Raw genomic sequence first — 18,541 nt, forward strand, 5'->3', positions numbered from 1 at the left:
TATTTGAGTTTATTAGCCACCCAACTCCAATGCACTCAAGTGCCATCAGAGGGTTCAAGGTTGGGACCGTAAAACAGATTTACACAGAATTAAGTCCTTTTTCTGTGGTGTGGCTCGGCATTCTTCACTTTGCCCTTTAAGATACTGCAAGCACCTGCTACCCAGCTAGCAGGAAAGTATCCGCCCGGCTTCTGGAGTCTGTCTTATGATTGCAACATATGCTAAGAGTTAACATATACTGTATGTGGCTGGACAGTTTTTTCCCCATCACTCTGTAAATGACCGCGTAGCAGAAATGGTAGGGAGGAATAAATCCGTTTCACAGCTTCTCCTTCCCCGCCCGACCGCGACGCATTCCCCGACTTTTCGTCTCGCTGCGCTTTCGCCCCCGCCCCTGGGCGGCGTCTCGCGCGCCTCTTCCCCGGCCCCTGGTTGCCTCCCGCTTTGCCTACCGAAGGCGGAGGACGGGGCCCGGAGGCGGGGTGGTGGGGGAGAGCCGAGAGAAGCAGCTGCTGCCTCGCGAACTCTGCGAGGCGGTCCAGGGGCGGGACTTTCCAGCCCCCAAGCCGTGCCCTGCGATTCATTCCGCCGACTGCGCTGCGGCCTCTCTTTGTGCTGCTTCTAGGTGGTCGCGCCTGGGCTAGCTCTCCCCGCTCTTGCTGGCCACTGGGGATCGCCCCTGGAACACGATCAACCTCCGGAGGCACCAGTTACTGGGGACGCGCCGTGATTGGTGGCTAAGTAAGAGGGGCTTTCCAGCGATTGTGGAAGTCCGGAGCCCTGGCCAGGTTCGTTTCGTCTCTTCCTGGAAAGTGAGCGATCTGATCCGTGTTTCCTGACTCCGGAAATCTGTTCCGTGGCTCTCCTTTCCAGTTCAAAGAAAAGCGAAGAAGCGGGAATCCTTTTGTCTCTTTGACCTTTGCTCCTCCTTCCTCGCCCCTCAGATCTGTCGCCTCCCCTGCACAGTGCTCACCAGACCACTTGGGGTCTTTTGCCACCCCCACGCCCCCACCCCGTTGCTGAGCCATCTCTTCCTTTTTGCACCCTCGGAAAGGCAAAATGCTGGAGGGGATGTCTCTCCTACTGACAGCTCCCAAGCGCATCTGAGGAAGCCAGACAGAAGAGGGACCCTCTGCTCCAGAAAGGGAGAAATGAACCCTTTTCAGCAGGGAATATTAGTGCTGCTCTTCCTGTTCCTAGAGGTAAGTTGGGAAAGAGGCCGAGAATGGCATCTGTAAATACTGTTCTTGACCATTTGAAAGTGTCCTACACTGCAGTGCTGTGGTAAGAATGGGCTCTGAGGCCTGTAGAGATTGGAATTAAGCTAGGGGGGAGACACCAAATGTTCCTCAACAGGATTCCTGGGATTTGAAAGAGAAGGGTTCTTTGTGCAGACATTGTTTCCTCTTTTGTAAGAGGGAATATTTGGTACAGTCTGAAGTTACTCAGTTCACATATGGTTTGCCATCTCAGACCAGATTTTATACGCATGTAATTTTCCAGTGATTCTTCCTCTCCATGAAAAGTAGCCATGGGAAATTTAATGAAGCATAGAAAGGGCTACTTAACAGTTTGAGGCAATTTTTGTCCACCAAATTCCCATACAAGGAAAAAGAAGGCTTTGGTTATGATTTCCATTTCCCTTGCATGGCTGTTTTGCTGTTGTTTCCAAGTTGCCTGCAATGCACGTCTTGGCCTTGAACAGTGAGTTTAACTATGTGGCCAGTCTGTAACTCAACAAAATTTCAGTGTGAAATTATAGAGAAAATAGTCCCCCTACCCCATGGTCTGTTGTTTTTAGTAACATGAGCTATTTCTATTTTTCTTCCACTCTGGATTATTATAAATTTTGGTTTACAGAGAGAGCACAAGGTAACTAAGTGTTGAAGAAGAATATCGCTCCCTGAACCTCCAGGAGCCATTTTTTTATGAAAGAAGGTCTCCCTGAGTAAAGTACTTTCTTTAGGGAAGTTCACAGTCACATTTCTATGTTAATAAAGCCCTCTAAAGAGGCTGAGTCCTCAATGGGCCAAAGGCCCTCCTTGTGTTAAGAGCTGTATATATCCAATCCCTGTGTCTGGGGAGCCTGCTGCGAGAACAGCACATTTGGCAGGGAAGTGTCTTTTCCCCATAGGAGTAGCTGTGAGGATGTGGCCATTGTGTATGTGGAGGGTGAGGTTAACTCGATTGTTCTCATGCCTGCCCTCATGTGAGTTGCAACATATGCTCAGGGTTGCTGCACTTGTTTTGGTATGCTCTTTCTTAATGCTAGCCTCATAAATTTCTCCCAAAGGGCCAGTTATGTAAGTTAGATTCAGCACATTTTCATTAGAAAGATCTGGGACCTTCTATATGCTGAAAAGCTCTATTTGCCATTTCAGAAAAGTAAGCGTAAGTGGTAATTATGCAAGTGTGCTGATGTTCAGGGCCATACTTAGACTTTGCAAAGCCAAGATAAAAGGCTAAATTCTGAGCTAACCTGACATGCCCTAAGGCTGGATGGAAATGAGCAACCAGGACTGTTCAGATCAGTTCACAGCCTGCTCATTCGGTGCAAATGAAATGCATGGTTTGGACTCAGAGTCTGCTGTGAAATTGTTCTTTTCAAAGAGGAAAAATTAATGGGAGAGGGGTCAGCTAGCCTTTCTTCACCACCTTTTTTTCACTATTCCAGTGGCCCTTTGAGTTCTAAGTGAGGGCAAACACACACACACACACACACACTCCATGGTTACCTGGAAGTAATTCTTACTTGTCGCATTCACTGTGTTGAGGGTCTGTGTACAAACTGTGTACAGAGTAGTGGTGTTTCTTTAAATATAACAAGTTGTAGCTGCCAAAGAAGAAAGGGGACAGAGGGAAGCCACTCTGATGGGCTTTGATTGTGCAAATGCAGCCAGCATTTTGACTTTGTTGACCCCCTCTGTGGATGGCCCCAGCTACTCACATTTTGGATCTGATACCCGGCTGACATTCAGCCCTAGAGAACAGTTGTGTTTTAATTTTTAATGGAACTGAGCAAATCATGCAAAAAAGAGAGGAAAGACAGTGAAATGTGGGCTTATTATTTCACTGTCTTTCTTTAGTGATGCAACATTAGGAAAGATTTCCTGTTCACAAATCCATGTGGTTCTGTGATTCTATTGTTTTGGCTTTGTATTTTTTTAATTGAACAGATTTATTGTGTAATAGAAACTTCTGTCTTTCCTTTGACTTTTTGACGTCTTTGTAAAGATTAGCTATTCCTTAAAACATTTTTTTTTTTAATTTGATAGGAAAATGTTTAGAATCATTGCATAGGATAATTCCATCTCTTCCACTCTCCAATTAAGATGGCAGCCTGGTTTTGGAAAAGCCCTGGAATACCTGCCTGATATCTAGGCATTAATAGGGCATTATAAGCAACATCTGTTTTAGAACTCTAGCATTGAATTCCTGCATGTGGGGCTGAATTTAGTTATAGCGTGGTCCTCTCCCTGTTGGGAAGAAGACCTGACTGGAGAACAGTCTGTCAGTTTCACTCTCTTCCCAGGGTAATATTTTTTCTTTTTATGAATTTTGGTAAATTTATGAATTTTTGTTTATAATGAACTGAATGAAAACATAATTTTTTAAAGCACATGATGCATTAAATCGTATGGCAAGTGATGATTTAACCTAATTCCCTCAGTCAGAGAAAGGACCATATCATAGTACAGGTAGTCCTTGCTTAACAACCAGAACTGAGACCAGAATTTTGGTTGCTAAGTGAAGTGGTCATTAAGCAAATCCAACCTGATTTTATGACCTTTTTGCTTCAGTCATTATGCGAATCACCACAGCTGTTAAGTGAACCATGTAGTTGTTAAGCAAATCATGTGATTCCGCATTGATTTTGCTTGCCAGAAGCTGGCTGGGAAAGTTGAAAATCGCAATCACGTGACCACAGGATGCTGTGATGGTCATACAGTAAATGTGAACCAGTTGCCAAGAGCCCAAATTGTGATCATGTGACCGTGGGGACACTGTGCCAGTCATAAATGTGAGCACCAGTTGTATGTCAGTTTTTTCAGCACCATTGTAAGTCTGAACTGTCACTAAATGAATGGTCATTAAGTGAGGATTACCTGTAGGATATTTGGCTCAAATGCAGAAAATTCTGTTTTCTGCTTTGGGAAACCACCATTACTTCACTGGGAGTTGGGCAGCATATAAACTTTTATTATTATTATTATTACTACTATTATTATTATTATTATTATTATTATTTTAGAGATGCAAGGATGTTTCTAAGGCAATCTCACTAGTCTCAAGTTCCCTGTTTTGTAACATAGCGAATTCAATAAAGGTTCTCATCCTAGAAACATTTCTTTTACTTTGCTGTATTTCCTAAGATTCTTCAGCAAAGGATCGTTACCTTGTCGTGGTGCTGAAGCTTGAGCACCTCAATGATGCCATGAGCTAAACCGTGAAGGGCCACCCAAGACGGGAAGGTCATGACAGAGAGGTCAGACTAAATGCGATCCCTGGGGAAGGTAATGGCAACCCATCCCAGTATTCTTGCCGTGAAAACTCAATGGATCAGTACAACCAGAGATATGTCGGTATACCATTGAGACCCCCAGGTCGGAAGATGGTCAAAATGCTACTGGGGAGGAACAGAGGATGAGTTCAACTAGCCCCAGACGTGATGACGCAGCTAGCTCAAAGCCAAAAGGATGGCTAGCGGCCGACAGTGCTGGTGGTGAACGGCGAATCCGATGTTCTAAGGATCAACACACCATTGGAACCTGGAATGTAAGATCTATGAGCCTGGGCAAATTGGATGTGGTTATTGGGGAGATGTCAAGATTAAAGATAGACATTTTGGGCGTCAGTGAACTGGAATGGACTGGAATGGGCCACTTCACATCAAATGACCATCAGATCTACTACTGTGGACAAGAGGACCACAGAAGAAATGGAGTAGCCTTCATAATTAATAGTAAAGTGGCTAAAGCAGTGCTTGGATACAATCCAAAAAAGGACAGAATGATCTCAGTTCGAATTCAGGGCAAGCCATCTAACATCACAGTGATCCAAATATACGCCCCAACCACAGATGCTGAAGAAGCTGAAGTAGAGCAGTTCTATGAGGATCTGCAGCACCTATTGGACAACATGCCTAACAGAGATGTTATTTTCATCACGGGAGACTGGAATGCTAAGGTGGGCAGTCAAATGACACCTGGAATTACAGGTAAGCATGGCCTGGGAGAACAAAATGAAGCAGGACATAGGCTGATAGAATTTTGCCAAGACAACTCACTCTGCATAACAAACACTCTCTTCCAACAACCTAAGAGACGGCTTTATACATGGACTTCACCAGATGGACAACACCGAAATCAGATTGACTACATCCTTTGCAGCCAAAGGTGGCGGACATCTATACAGTCGGTAAAAACAAGACCTGGAGCTGACTGTAGTTCAGATCACGAATTTCTTCTTGCACAATTTAGGATCAGACTAAAGAGATTAGGGAAGACCCACAGATCAGCTAGATATGAGCTCACTAATATTCCTAAGGAATATGCAGTGGAGGTGAAGAATAGATTTAAGGGACTGGACTTAGTAGATAGGGTCCCGGAAGAACTCTGGACAACATTGTTCAGGAGGTGGCAACAAAATACATCCCAAAGAAAGAGAAAACCAAGAAGGCAAAATGGCTGTCTGCTGAGACACTAGAAGTAGCCCAAGAAAGAAGGAAAGCAAAAGGTAACAGTGATAGAGGGAGATATGCCCAATTAAATGCAAAATTCCAGAGGTTAGCCAGAAGAGATAAGGAATTATTTTTAAACAAGCAATGTTTAGAATAGGAAGGACAAGAGACCTCTTCCAGAAAATTAGAAACATCGGAGGTAAATTCCAGGCCAAAATGGGTATGATCAAAAACAACGATGGCAAGGACCTAACAGAAGAAGAAGAGATCAAGAAAAGGTGGCAAGAATATACAGAAGACCTGTAAAGGAAGGATAACAATATTGGGGATAGCTTTGATGGTGTGGTCAGTGAGCTAGAGCCAGACATCCTGAAGAGTGAGGTTGAGTGGGCCTTAAGAAGCATTGCTAATAACAAGGCAGCAGGAGACGATGGCATCCCAGCTGAACTGTTCAAAATCTTGCAAGATGATGCTGTCAAGGTAATGCATGCTATATGCCAGCAAATTTGGAAAACACAAGAATGGCCATCAGATTGGAAAAAATCAACTTATATCCCCATACCAAAAAAGGGAAACACTAAAGAATGTTTGAACCATCGAACAGTGGCACTCATTTCACATGCCAGTAAGGTAATGCTCAAGATCCTGCAAGGTAGACTTCAGCAATTCATGGAGTGAGAATTGCCAGATCTGCAAGCTGGGTTTAGAAAAGGCAGAGGAACTAGGGACCAAATTGCCAATATCCGCTGGATAATGGAAAAAGCCAGGGAGTTTCAGAAAAGCATCTATTTCTGTTTTATTGACTATTCTAAAGCCTTTGACTGTGTGGACCATAACAAATTGTGGCAAGTTCTTAGTGGTATGGGGATACCAAGTCATCTTGTCTGCCTCCTGAGGAATCTGTATAATGACCAAGTAGCAACAGTAAGAACACACCACGGAACAACGGACTGGTTTAAGATTGGGAAAGGAGTATGGCAGGGTTGTATACTCTCACCCTACCTATTCAACTTGTATGCAGAACACATCATGCGACATGCTGGGCTTGAGGAATCCAAGGCTGGAGTTAAAATCGCTGGAAGAAACATTAACAACCTCAGATATGCAGATGATACCACTTTGATGGCTGAAAGCGAAGAGGAACTGAGGAGCCTTATGATGAAGGTGAAAGAAGAAAGTGCAAAAGCTGGACTGCAAGAAGATCAAACCAGTCCATCCTCCAGGAAATCAAGCCAGACTGCTCACTTGAGGGAATGATATTAAAGGCAAAACTGAAATACTTTGGCCACATAATGAGAAGACAGGACACCCTGGAGAAGATGCTGATGCTAGGGAGAGTGGAGGGCAAAAGGAAGAGGGACCGACCAAGGGCAAGGTGGATGGGTGATATTCTAGAGGTGATGGATTCATCCCTGGGGGAGCTGGGGGTGTTGACGACTGACAGGAAGTTCTGGCATGGGCTGGTCCATGAAGTCATGAAGAGTCGGAAGCAACTAAACGAATAAACAACAACATTTCCTAAGATTGGTAACTATTAATCTGCCCTTCTCCTCCCTCTGCCTTTAAAATAAGACCATCAGGAAGTATAGCCGTGGGTTGTAGAGCAAACTGCTTGACAGAGCAATAGAATATTAAGGTTGTAGTGTACAATTGAACTAGGAGAAGCCCTGTAACATTCCACTAGGCTTTGAGGGGCTTATAAATAGAAGTTTTCAGCACAAGTTGTTGAGGCTTCATCAACATGTGTTGCTTTTTTTATCTCTTCTACCAGAATTTCTTTTCATCTAGGCTTTGTGCGCATCTGGCATAATTAAGGAGTCATTTTTTAAGCCAGGGATCCTGGCTTCCAGGCTGACTGTAGTGCTGTTTTAGGATGAATTTTTGGATTTCTCATGTTTATTGTTGACTAAGTTGTTCCATGAGTATGTTATGTGTACTAGCAAAATGTTGATCAGAGTAGGGAGCAGGGATGTGAAGAAGGTGGGTGTGTATGCTGCTCTGGCTTGAATATTCAAATTCAAGGATGGAAAGCAGGCTTTGACTTTTCTTCATATAGATGATAATCTTTCACTGGTGTGAGACTAATTAAAGTAGACGTATGAGGATGGATTTCTATCACTGTTCCAGTAACCCTAACCACTCAGCCTTTTTTCCTGCCTACATAACCAAACCCATCATCCAGTTTCTTAGTTAATTTAAGAGTCTTGTCCTAAGGGTATAGTCATCCCTGCCACAAGATTTGCACATCCACCAGCCTCATTAATTTGCACATTCAATGGAATGCTGGATCTATGAAAATTCTACTGCCCTATATAAGTCTTGGTTATAAGAGAGTGTTGTGAGTACTCCCGTAAAAGTTGGCCAGAATATGGGGGTAGGCTTCTAATGTAGAACAGGGAGTCTTTTTAGTTAAGGTGTAAATTATTTTCTGTTATAACAACAAACATTTTTGGAACACACTGTATGTAAATCAAATTTCTATTATTCATAGCTCTGACTGGCAACAACTTTCTATGGTTCTGAACAGATTTTATTGTAAACCACCCAGAGTCCCCCGGTTGTGGGGGAGATGGGCAGTGATAGAAATTTGAATAATAAATAAAATAAATAAATTATTTCCTATCCCTACCTGAACATGCCAAAGTTTGAACCTTCTTGCAAAGATTGCATGTAAAGTATGTGTTTCTTAGGTTCCAGTTTTGCTTTGATAGTGCTTAAAAAATAACAATATTCTCTATTTCATTGCTTTGGTTGTTTTCATGAACAAAAAGTAGATGAAGCATAATAACTTTTTCCAGTCTTTAATACTGAGTGATCCATAACTTTCATCTCTAGATGTTAGAGATCTTTCAACCTTGGCACTCAATAAATTAAAAGCAACATATACATGCTGAATCACTGCCTTTATGAGCCGGGCGGGGGGTGTTCTTTGGTTGAAATTCGGCATTCAGCCAACTGGGGAAACGGGCATAACAACAAATAAGCCAGTGGGTTGCTGGATCAATGTCTCTTCAAGAATCAGCAATATTGTGCTAGGCTTAAGAGTTCAGAGAAGCATATTATGCTATGAGCCTTGAAATCTGAATTTTATATTAAAAATATTTGGTACTTATATGACTAATAATAATGACACAAGATGTTCTAGAGGTATATTGATATTGCATGATAACACTGAAGAGTCAGATCAAGACTAAATAGTCTAGGATAAATGTTAGCAGGAATACAAGTGGGGAGTTCAAGCATCAGAGGTTGTGGGAAAGAGAAGAGACAGAGCAAAGAAAAAGTGTTTTCCTTTTTGCCTCCAATACTTCCTGGTTCTATACAGCAACTTCTGGAGTATCTCTGTCCAAACCAGGAATGTGATTTAAAAAAAAAAGCCCTGGCCTTTGACACAGATCTCCATGGCCTAAGCTCCATAGTGCCAATTCCAAAGAACTGCCCAGCCAGGAAGTACAAAGAAGTGGTAATGATAATAGCTGACACTGAAGCTTAGATAAACCACCAGCCCCTTTCCTCTTCATAGGTTGTTGCTTTAGTTTATAACACATGTTCTCTGTGGTAATTATAGAACCTAAGTGGAAGAAACAGGTACTTCAGATCCATCATCATATTCGTGGTGCTTGTGGGCTTTGGGTTTACAGAAGAACATGGCTCACATGTTGTGGACCTTTGTGTTAGTTCAGGTCAATGGTAAGCATTGCAGAACTTTGGAATTACAATGTTTTGTTTATAAAATCAAAATCAAAATAAATCATGTGCATTTAATTTTCCCTAGTAAAACTGTGAGGATGAGGATGATGATCCTGGTCTACTTCATAAATTAATACAACTTGTAAAAGGGCAAAAATAGCATTGCTAAATATTGTGATGGGGGGTATCATGAAATCAATTCCTGTAGAGGTAAAAAATATGATTTCCATTTCTCTGACTAGTATAACAACTAAGGGTGAGATGCAAGTGTGCTAAATATCTTGGTCTTATCTAGTATCATTTCAACTGACCTTTATCACTCAGAAATTGATTATTAAAACCAAATGGTAAAATGTCATCTTAGTTTTATCCTTTCCTTCCTCCCAAGAAAACAGGCATTGACAATATACACAGTATGTACTTCTTAAGCGTTACTTATTGTGCTTTGCAGATGTTTGGAATGCTGCCAATAAAGAGCTAAATGAAGCAAGGAGGACCAGAACTTGCTATGGATTCTAACTGGCCAATAATACATAAAAATGAGAAAATGAGGAACATTCCACATCATACTGGATGTATTTCCCCAGAGTAGAAATTGTGTGATGTCCCTCAGTATTTGTCATTGCTTTGACATTCTTTACTGGGATTTAACTGGAATTTCTTCTTGTGAAGTAAATCTCTTTGCTCTAGCTATCCAAGGATTTCTTAGCTTGTTTATATGCATATCTGCAAGGATATTATTAGCACTGATAAATCAGGGGAAAAGCTCTGGGTTTCCATTTGTTCCCTGAAACTTCACTAGTCTGCATGTCAAAGCTGCTAGTGCTGGATATGAAGATACACTTTCATGAAGAAGTCTGTGAAGCTGAGTTAGATAATCTCCTTTTGAATGATTTATACATTATGGTCCCATGTTTATATTCCTCTGGATTCTCATTTTTAACCCCTTGAGATGTCACTGTTCATTGAAGTTGCAGGTGGAAAATGTATAATGTATGGAGCTGTTAAAAGTATAATGCCTTTGCACTATTTCCATGAAAAAATTGGGACATATTGAAAATTCTACATTCATTGTCCTCTATAACTTGTATCATACAATCTTTAACTTGTTCATCCTCAGTTTCAAGTCTCAACAAAAGCTTATACATTCTAGCAATAAGATGTTCATCGTTAGTACATAGCTCGGTTTCAAATTCAGTTTTATTGTGTCCAAAACCAAAAAAACCTTTATCAACTTTAAATCTTTCTGTTAATTGTACATGTGAAACCATTGGCAGATATCAGAGAAAGTTTCAGTCTTAACTTTGACCAGGTACTCAAGCAGGATGGTGGTAGATCAAGCTGTGAGGTTCTTCTTCAAAGCCTTCCAGGACATCTGGCTCTTTACTGTAACTGTTTCTATTATGACATTTGGAGAGAGCACTGTCTGTAGATAAATATAGGAGGCAACTGAAGCAAAAGGTGCTGCTTGTGTTCTTTTTTTTTTTTAATTCTCCCTTCTGATGCACAAGTAACCAAGCAGAAATTATTTCTGTAAGATGCTATCCTGTGTGGGGGTAGTGTATAATATATATGTGAATACCTCAGCTGTTTGGACTGGAGATGAGCTTTCCCCACCTCATTGGCATTCTTGGAATCCTGATCCTATAGAATTAGCCCACTCTGGGAGTTTTATTTCATGTGAGTATACAAATGCTGGAGGCCCCATTCAGTTCAAAATGGATGGGCAAGAGTAGATTCGTGTTCTTTTTCATCCCTCCACTTCCTTTGAATTATCGTGCTGCCTTCAATTAGGATTTCATTTCATGCTGATCTGTGGAACTGTTTCTTTCTGTTTCAATCCCCAAACTGGTTAATTTCTCTCTCAGTCTCATGGTTTCATTTCTCTTTGCTGTCAGTAATATCTCAATTAATGTTTAATAATATTGCCTACTTTCACCCAAATCTTTTGAATCAGTTACCATTTTACATTAAATGTTTGTATCCTTTCCAAAACCACAGAGGAGATTGCTTATTAGACTCAGTTTATTATTTCTAAACTATTCTTTATTCTTTTGATTATTGTGCCTTGGGAAATGAAAAAAGACATCTGTTTCTGAGAACTCTTTAAATATAAGCACTTAGGGTAGAAAATGGGTTGATTAGATTATATCCTCAAGAATAAATTCAATTGGTAACTTAATATAGTGGTGTTCTGACTTTCATCTTTCCAGAAAGCCTTTTTGCATTATTTGCAAAGGAACTCATGCAACATCCTGATTTCTGAGGGACCTTCTTGAGAATTCCTCAAGATGTCCCAATCAGGCCTGTTGTATAATTATAGTATACTACTGTAGTAGAATTGGAATTGATAATTGTATCATTGATTTATATCTCATGAGATGGAGGAGAGAGATGTGGCTTGGCCAATGTTTTAGACCCCTCCCCCTACATGTAACTATGAACTCCTGACCATTCACTGTTGTGGCTGCTTAGGTTGTCACTGTTTGGCCCAGACTGGCTGTGTCCAGGGAGAGGGAGAGGATCAAGGGGAGATGTGAGGATGGTACTAATGAGCAAGCAGTAATAGGAAGCAAAAAACCCAGCAGAGACAGGAAGTAAGAGACCTTGGCAGACACGTTACAATACTGACTTTTGGCTTCAGCCCTATATTAACTACAGTGAAAGAGTAATTTCAATATTGATTGCAGAGAAGGCATACATTTCTGAGGGAACCTTGCCTATCATTACTAATCTTAAAATTGAGGCAGCCCAATATGCTTCCATAGAATGGATTTTGAATGTAGTTGAGAAAGTAAACATTGCAGAGATCTCAATTTCTAAAGCAGTCATGGGTATCAAGAACAGCACTATGTGACTTTTGTTCTGTATAAGAGTATTCTGGTGTTCATTCTTTACTCTTTGTATGCCTGTATCCCCCATTAAAAAGGAAGTGATTTTACCTATGCTGTGTTGGATCATAGCAGAGGCCCTGATTCATTCTCTTAAATCATGTTTTAAGGTGCCACCCGATTGCATACCTATCACTAAACTTCATTTATCCCATTATTCCACATGTGTTTTTTAAAAAAAAATAACTCTAACCCTAGCTTTTGGAAGCTGATTAAATTATGTAAAATAAACACATACAGAATGTGATTATATTTTACATTGGGTGACACAGAAGGTCTAGGTTTTCTAGGTTTTCTTCATTATGGAATGTGCTGTGTTAGGAATCAGTGAAATTTTGAGTTTTGCCTTTTGATCACAAAATGACGTTGATAAAGTGGTACTAATGGGAAGGATGTCTGATTTGGGGCCTTTGAACATACATATGAGAGCCAGTTTGGGGTAGTGGTTAAGGCGTCAGGCTAGAAGGCAAGAAACTCTGAGCTCTAGTCCCGGCTTAGTGGTCAGCTGGGTGACCTTGGGCCAATCATTCTATCCCAGTCCTAGGAAGGAGGCAATGGCAAATCAGTTCCGAAATCTTGCCAAAAAAACTGCATGTAGTCACCAGGAGTCAACACTGACTTGAAGGCACAAAACAAACAAACAAAAAGAACATACATATAAATATCTCTGCTAGCATGCCTGCTATGTTTTTTAACTCTCCAGTCTTTTTTCCAGAGGCAACAGAGCAAGAAGGGAAGGTGTAAGTAGTAGTTGTGAGGGAAAATATGCAAATACAGTTACAGATAATATTTAGTATCAGGCTCAAGTTTTAAGTCCAAGAATTTATGAAAAAGCTATGTTTCTTCAAAGAAAAAGAGAAATGTGCCACATAAGCATTTGGATAGAATTCAGAGAATTGCTGTAGAAATGTATTTTCCCTCCCAATTTTTGGCATAATATTATCATGCATGTATAATATTCCAGTATTACTAAGTTCTTTTTATTGTAGAATTAACAGAACAGGTGCAAGTCAGAGCTAGCTAGAAGAGGTCTCTTTCACTCTATCATCTCCTTTTCTCTCTCTCCAGAAGGAACACATAAGTATACATAAATTATTTTCTCTAATGAATCCTGAGTATACCAGGTAACTAATAACATTTTAAAATTAACTCTTCAACATGTCTGTAAATAAAATAGAAGATAAATAATAAGCCAACACTGGCTTTGTTGGGTTAAATAGAAAACCAGCCATTTTTTTCAAGTGAACTAACTATAGAGACTCATGAGTAAACACTCTCCTCACAATGCACGTTAGAAAGACATTCAAATAAAATACAGTAGATTTAATTTGCCTCCCAATTGTATTTTGCAGGTTTAAATGTTGGTATCAACATATTCATCTTCCAGAACAGTTGTGGTGAACAGAGATATAAACACTCTTTTCATATATCATCTATTTACATAATCTCTATCATACAAACACAATCTTCTTAGGCAACATTAAACATAACCAGAGAACAATAATTGATAAAACTAATGCTTTCTTTCCTCTGAAAGTGCCATTTCCTCCCATTCAGGATATAGCATATAGATGTCTGTCCAGAGCCTGAAATACTGTCAGTGACCCCTCCCACCCTCATTATGGCTTGTTCTCCTCGTTACCCTCTGGGAGAAGGTTCCGCTGTATTCAATGCAGAACAGCTAGATTAGGTAATGGTTTTGTCCCCTGGGCTCTTAGACTCCTGAACTCTGAACTCATATACACCACTTCATGGTGGTACATGTTGTATGTAGGACCATGATATTTATTAGGGATAATGATTAGGGGAGTGGAATTGTAAAGAATATATATTATATATTATAGAAATTATTTTGTGTGAGCCAATTGCAACAAAATTTTATTTTAATGTGCACCTTGGTGTATAGTGGAATGACAATAAAAGTTTCTGTTCTGTTCTGTTCTGTTCTGTTCTATTCTATTCAAAACCATTTAGATCTCACAAGCTACATTGAAGGACGTGATGTTTAGCCACAATGTATTAATAATAAGCCATGAGTCTCCTCTGACTTTATCTGATCTGTTTCAATTGTACAATATTAGGATTTTTTCCACCTGCCCCATGCCAAACACATATACCCCTGCGGTGGAAAATGGGATGAGAAGTGCTACTGAAGCCACCTTGACCTCTTGAGTGAAAAGCTGGTTATATATCTCACAGGTAAACAGCTTATGAAGGGGCGTGAAGGGGTGTGCCTTGGCATGAAGGGGTGCCTTTGAGTGAAGGGGCGTGCTTTTGCTGGCTTTGCGCAAAGCTTTATTTTTTTGTTCAGGGGGGTGACTCATCAGCAGAATCAAGTTAGGCATTTTCTGAATTTTTGATGCACCAAGCCCAAAAGGTTCACCATCACTGTACTAGGACCACACTGCTGAGTTAACTGCAGGAAAGTGTTTTTCTTAACTTTTTAATCCAGTTCTTTTAAACCCATTCCCACCAGTCCCCCCTTTCTTCTCTGCATGGTGTCTCTGTCTTTTTTCTCTACAGCACCATGGATTTGTTAAGCCTACTTTATTCTCACTCTTCAGCTGTGTACAGTCTCTTTTCTCTTTATCTCTATATCACTTAGTAGTTAATTTAGCTTAATGCAATACAGCTCCGTTGGGAAGAATCTGGTAGGCTGTGAAGGGCTTCAGATTCATTTTGGAAGGAATCCTTTGGAACACATGGGAGTGCTAAGTTCTGTAACTCATTAAAGCCAGTGCTTCTCTTTTTTCTGGGATCATGTGACCGGTGCAGCCATCCAATCCTGGAAACAGATAAGACTGCTTTAATGAATCACAAATGCTGCATTCATGCTTGCATATGTCCTACAAATTGAATCCAAGCACTTCACAGGGATTTTTAGCCAATATTTGCTGCCTGAAGCAACTACCTCATTCTGTTTAATTATAAATTAGCGTTGCTTGTAAATATCAGCTATGACCAACATTGGGAAGTAATATTGGAAAATTATGATTGGCATTCATAGGATATTGACAACCCAACACTACTCATCAGAGGATAAAAAAAGTGTTATTCAAGGGAAATGTTCCTTTTCTCATTCATTCTAAACTTTTTAAGAAATTCCAACATCTCTTAGGAATTGTTTTCAGTACTTTGTTAGAATAAAAAACCCTTCAAATAATAAGGCTGACACCATTTTTATAATACGTGCACATAGTGACTTGGCCATTTTCAAACCTTGGATCTAACCCCAGTCTGTTCTTTTTCATGAAAATGGATCTATTTAACTCTTACTGCAAGAGAAGCCAACCACATGGATCTACCTGAGTTAATGAAGCCTTGCACTTCATTAAGTCTAGACAACAGATAAATGGTAGACAATTGCAAAAAGAAAAAAAAATACAGTCAGCCAAAGTTCAGTGAAATAAAGTAACCTCTCTGTGAAACCTGCCCATAAATTAGTGTGAATATAACATCTTAGAATATAGAACTTTTGGTTCCAGTTTAGATGATGTAATGCTGTCCAAACTTTTAACATAATTAGTAGTTTGCTTGTTTTGGGATCCTACAGTTCTCTTTCTACCAACCTGGAGAACATTTGCTTCTCAGCTTAGAACTAGCTTTATTTAGAATTATGGCTTCTTTGTTTGCTAACCATGATTATTTCAAACTGTAGATGACAAACTTGTTTTCTAGCCATGGTTATAAACTGTAATTTGCAGCTAACCTAGGCAATTGTGAAAAAGATAAGGGAGGAGTTAACTCATTTAGGAGGAGAAAAGTCTTGATCTTGTGCCCATTACTAGAGTTGCACTGGCTGAAATTTATTGGATCTCATGGAAAATGCAATTGAAATAGATGGTTGGTTTCCTCACTTAGCTTGTGAATCTTTATAAGACCAATTTATAGCAATTAGACTTACACTTGTAATTATGTTGTCAAGTGTGCTTTTATTCCAGTAGCAACAGCAATGAAACTGATTTAATACAGCTTGAAGAAAGGATCTTTTGCGATGTGAGAGGGCAAGGATTCTAATTTAAGAAACAACCAAATGCATAGCGGTCACTCTGTTTTACATACTAGCAAGTTTTCTGCCAGCAATGGGTGCATTTTCTTCTCTGATTTGTACTTTGGTTACTATTTTTCTGTGTTTCCATGGAACATTGTTTTCATTTGTTTAGGAACTTCTGTTTTTTTTTTATCGTGTCCAGTGTTTCATAGTGCAAGAAAAGGTAACTACAGTAATATGTTTCTCCCTTCTTTATGGCATTTGTACCCAAACCATTCCTACGGTCTGAGCTGGGTTTCATTGAAATAAGAATTTCTGAATTAATTGCCATTTAGCAGAAATGATGAAGAATAAGTGGCACCTTAAAAATGAATAAATATAGTTTCATAGATTACATACACATTTGGAACAGAACATCAGGCAAAAGGTAAAAAGTGGCATCTCAATGCTTTTTTCTGGTTATTATTTAACAGAAAGGAAGACAGAAATAATGATAAATTAAATGCAGGAAGCCATTGGACTTGCACCAAAATGTTGCATTTATTTAGTTGAAATTAATTAAAGTCTAGTCTTGTAAGGTAGAACTGCATTTTTCAGGGTGCAGCAGGGTACAGAAATATGAGTGGCTGGGCAGACAGGATTTAAAGAATATTTACATTTCTCCTTCAATCCGTCCAGCAATAAGAGGCATTCATTTTGGGGGCATGAGTTGCTCAATGATTTTGGGACTTCGGCCACAGCTTTGCTGTGATTGGTTGAAAAGGAGTTTTTGATGCCATCTGAAGTGGCATGGAACATTGGTTGGCCTAAATATTTGAATTCCACGATTCACCATCTGTCTTGGTGGACTATCTTCTTCAGAGGAGGACAACCCACAAACTCAGCAACTTATTGCCAGAATGGTTACATGGCCCCCCAAAAACCCAGATTTTGCTATTGAAACTTGGGGCCATAATTGCCAGTTTTCAGGGGCATGATCTTTTACCTTCTTTGCCCAAAAGGGGAAGAAACAAAAACAAAGTGTGGATGCCCAAGCTGAAATAGTTGTCTGCATCATCTTACTCAGCAGAGCACAGTGCTAAAGGAGGCACATTTGTCATGAAGTGCATTGTTTTAGCCTTCCCAACATGTTCTCCTTCAGATACATTAGGATAGTGTGGATGAAGCAGAGCCACACTTGCAGGCCTTCCAGCTGAAGTGCCCAGTCAAGTGATGAAGTGCAAAATGCCAGAAGACTTTGGCATTTAGTAGTATATGACGTTACATAAATAAAAAGTGCCCAGATCGTCGGCTTCTATAGTCTTTTTGGAAGAGTGAACGAACTTCTAAAGTGATTTCCCCCAGATTCAGCGGTAAGAAGAGCTGATATTGAGATGAGAGTTGATTGACAGATGTTGGATTAGATTGGAAAATTGGAAAATTGAAGTCTGAGAGGCCAATTACCTGTCAGGATTCTCCTCTTGCTGGCTGTTTTTTTAGCACCTTCTATTTCTTCAAAGTCTGGGCTGCTTCCTTCCCAAAGCTCTGATTGGTTTCAGTTTTCCTTCGCTAGTCTTCTGGCTGCCATCCAACTTTGGGCTGGAGATAACAAGTTTGTTATAGTTTGTGCTGTTCTTGGCTTTCAGCTACAATTTGTTTATATTCTTGAACTCCCTACCATTTATCAAAGTTTAATGTATAAAGAGAAAATAAACGTAAGCTATGATATTCTGGAAGATGTAATGCTATATGGTTAATGAAAACAAGAGTATAGTCATGCCAGGAAGAAGAAATCTAGCATTGAATATGTGATCCTACTTCTTCCACTAAAATAAGAACACCCAATACTGATAATGGCTTTATTTAATTACAGATGCCTCTACAGTAGATTGTTCAAATGCCCTAAGAGCCCTTACGGAGGCTTCGTGGCAACAGAGAGGAGCTACATGGAAGGGAAAAATAACAGCTTCCAGATGTTTCCTGTAGCAAGCTCAGAGTCCTTCTGTTCTTGCCTTTGGATTCCCCCCTCCTTTTTTTTCTTGCAGAACTCTCCTAGCTCAAAAGTATTCCTAGTGCCCTAAAGTCAGTGAAGAAATTATAACTGAAAAGTGCTTGGATATTTCAGCAAGACATCAATCCAAAAACATACCTCCAAATCAGCCATGAACTATTTACAGAAAGAAAGATAACAGTTTTGGAATGGGCTCCAGTCATCCCTCAGCTTCAAAATTATTGAAAATCTGTTGGATGATGTCAAACATGCAGTGCACACAAGAAGTCCTAAGAATATTTCTGAGCTAGAAGGATTAT

The 18,541-nt window shown here is 40.1% G+C and overlaps 1 protein-coding gene across 1 annotated transcript in view; it reads left to right on the plus strand.

The window, feature by feature from the left end:
* Positions 1-529: 529 nt before the first annotated feature.
* The window catches only part of VOPP1 (VOPP1 WW domain binding protein), a 45,962-nt gene continuing 27,950 nt past the window's right edge, over positions 530-18,541 (plus strand). The window contains exon 1 of the mRNA XM_063304196.1: positions 530-1,202. Coding sequence (XP_063160266.1) covers positions 1,152-1,202 — 51 coding nt within the window. The 5' untranslated portion in view covers positions 530-1,151. The remainder of the gene's footprint in view (positions 1,203-18,541) is intronic.

The sequence above is a fragment of the Candoia aspera genome, chromosome 4 (genome assembly GCF_035149785.1).
Source record: "Candoia aspera isolate rCanAsp1 chromosome 4, rCanAsp1.hap2, whole genome shotgun sequence".
Taxonomy (NCBI): domain Eukaryota; kingdom Metazoa; phylum Chordata; class Lepidosauria; order Squamata; family Boidae; genus Candoia; species Candoia aspera.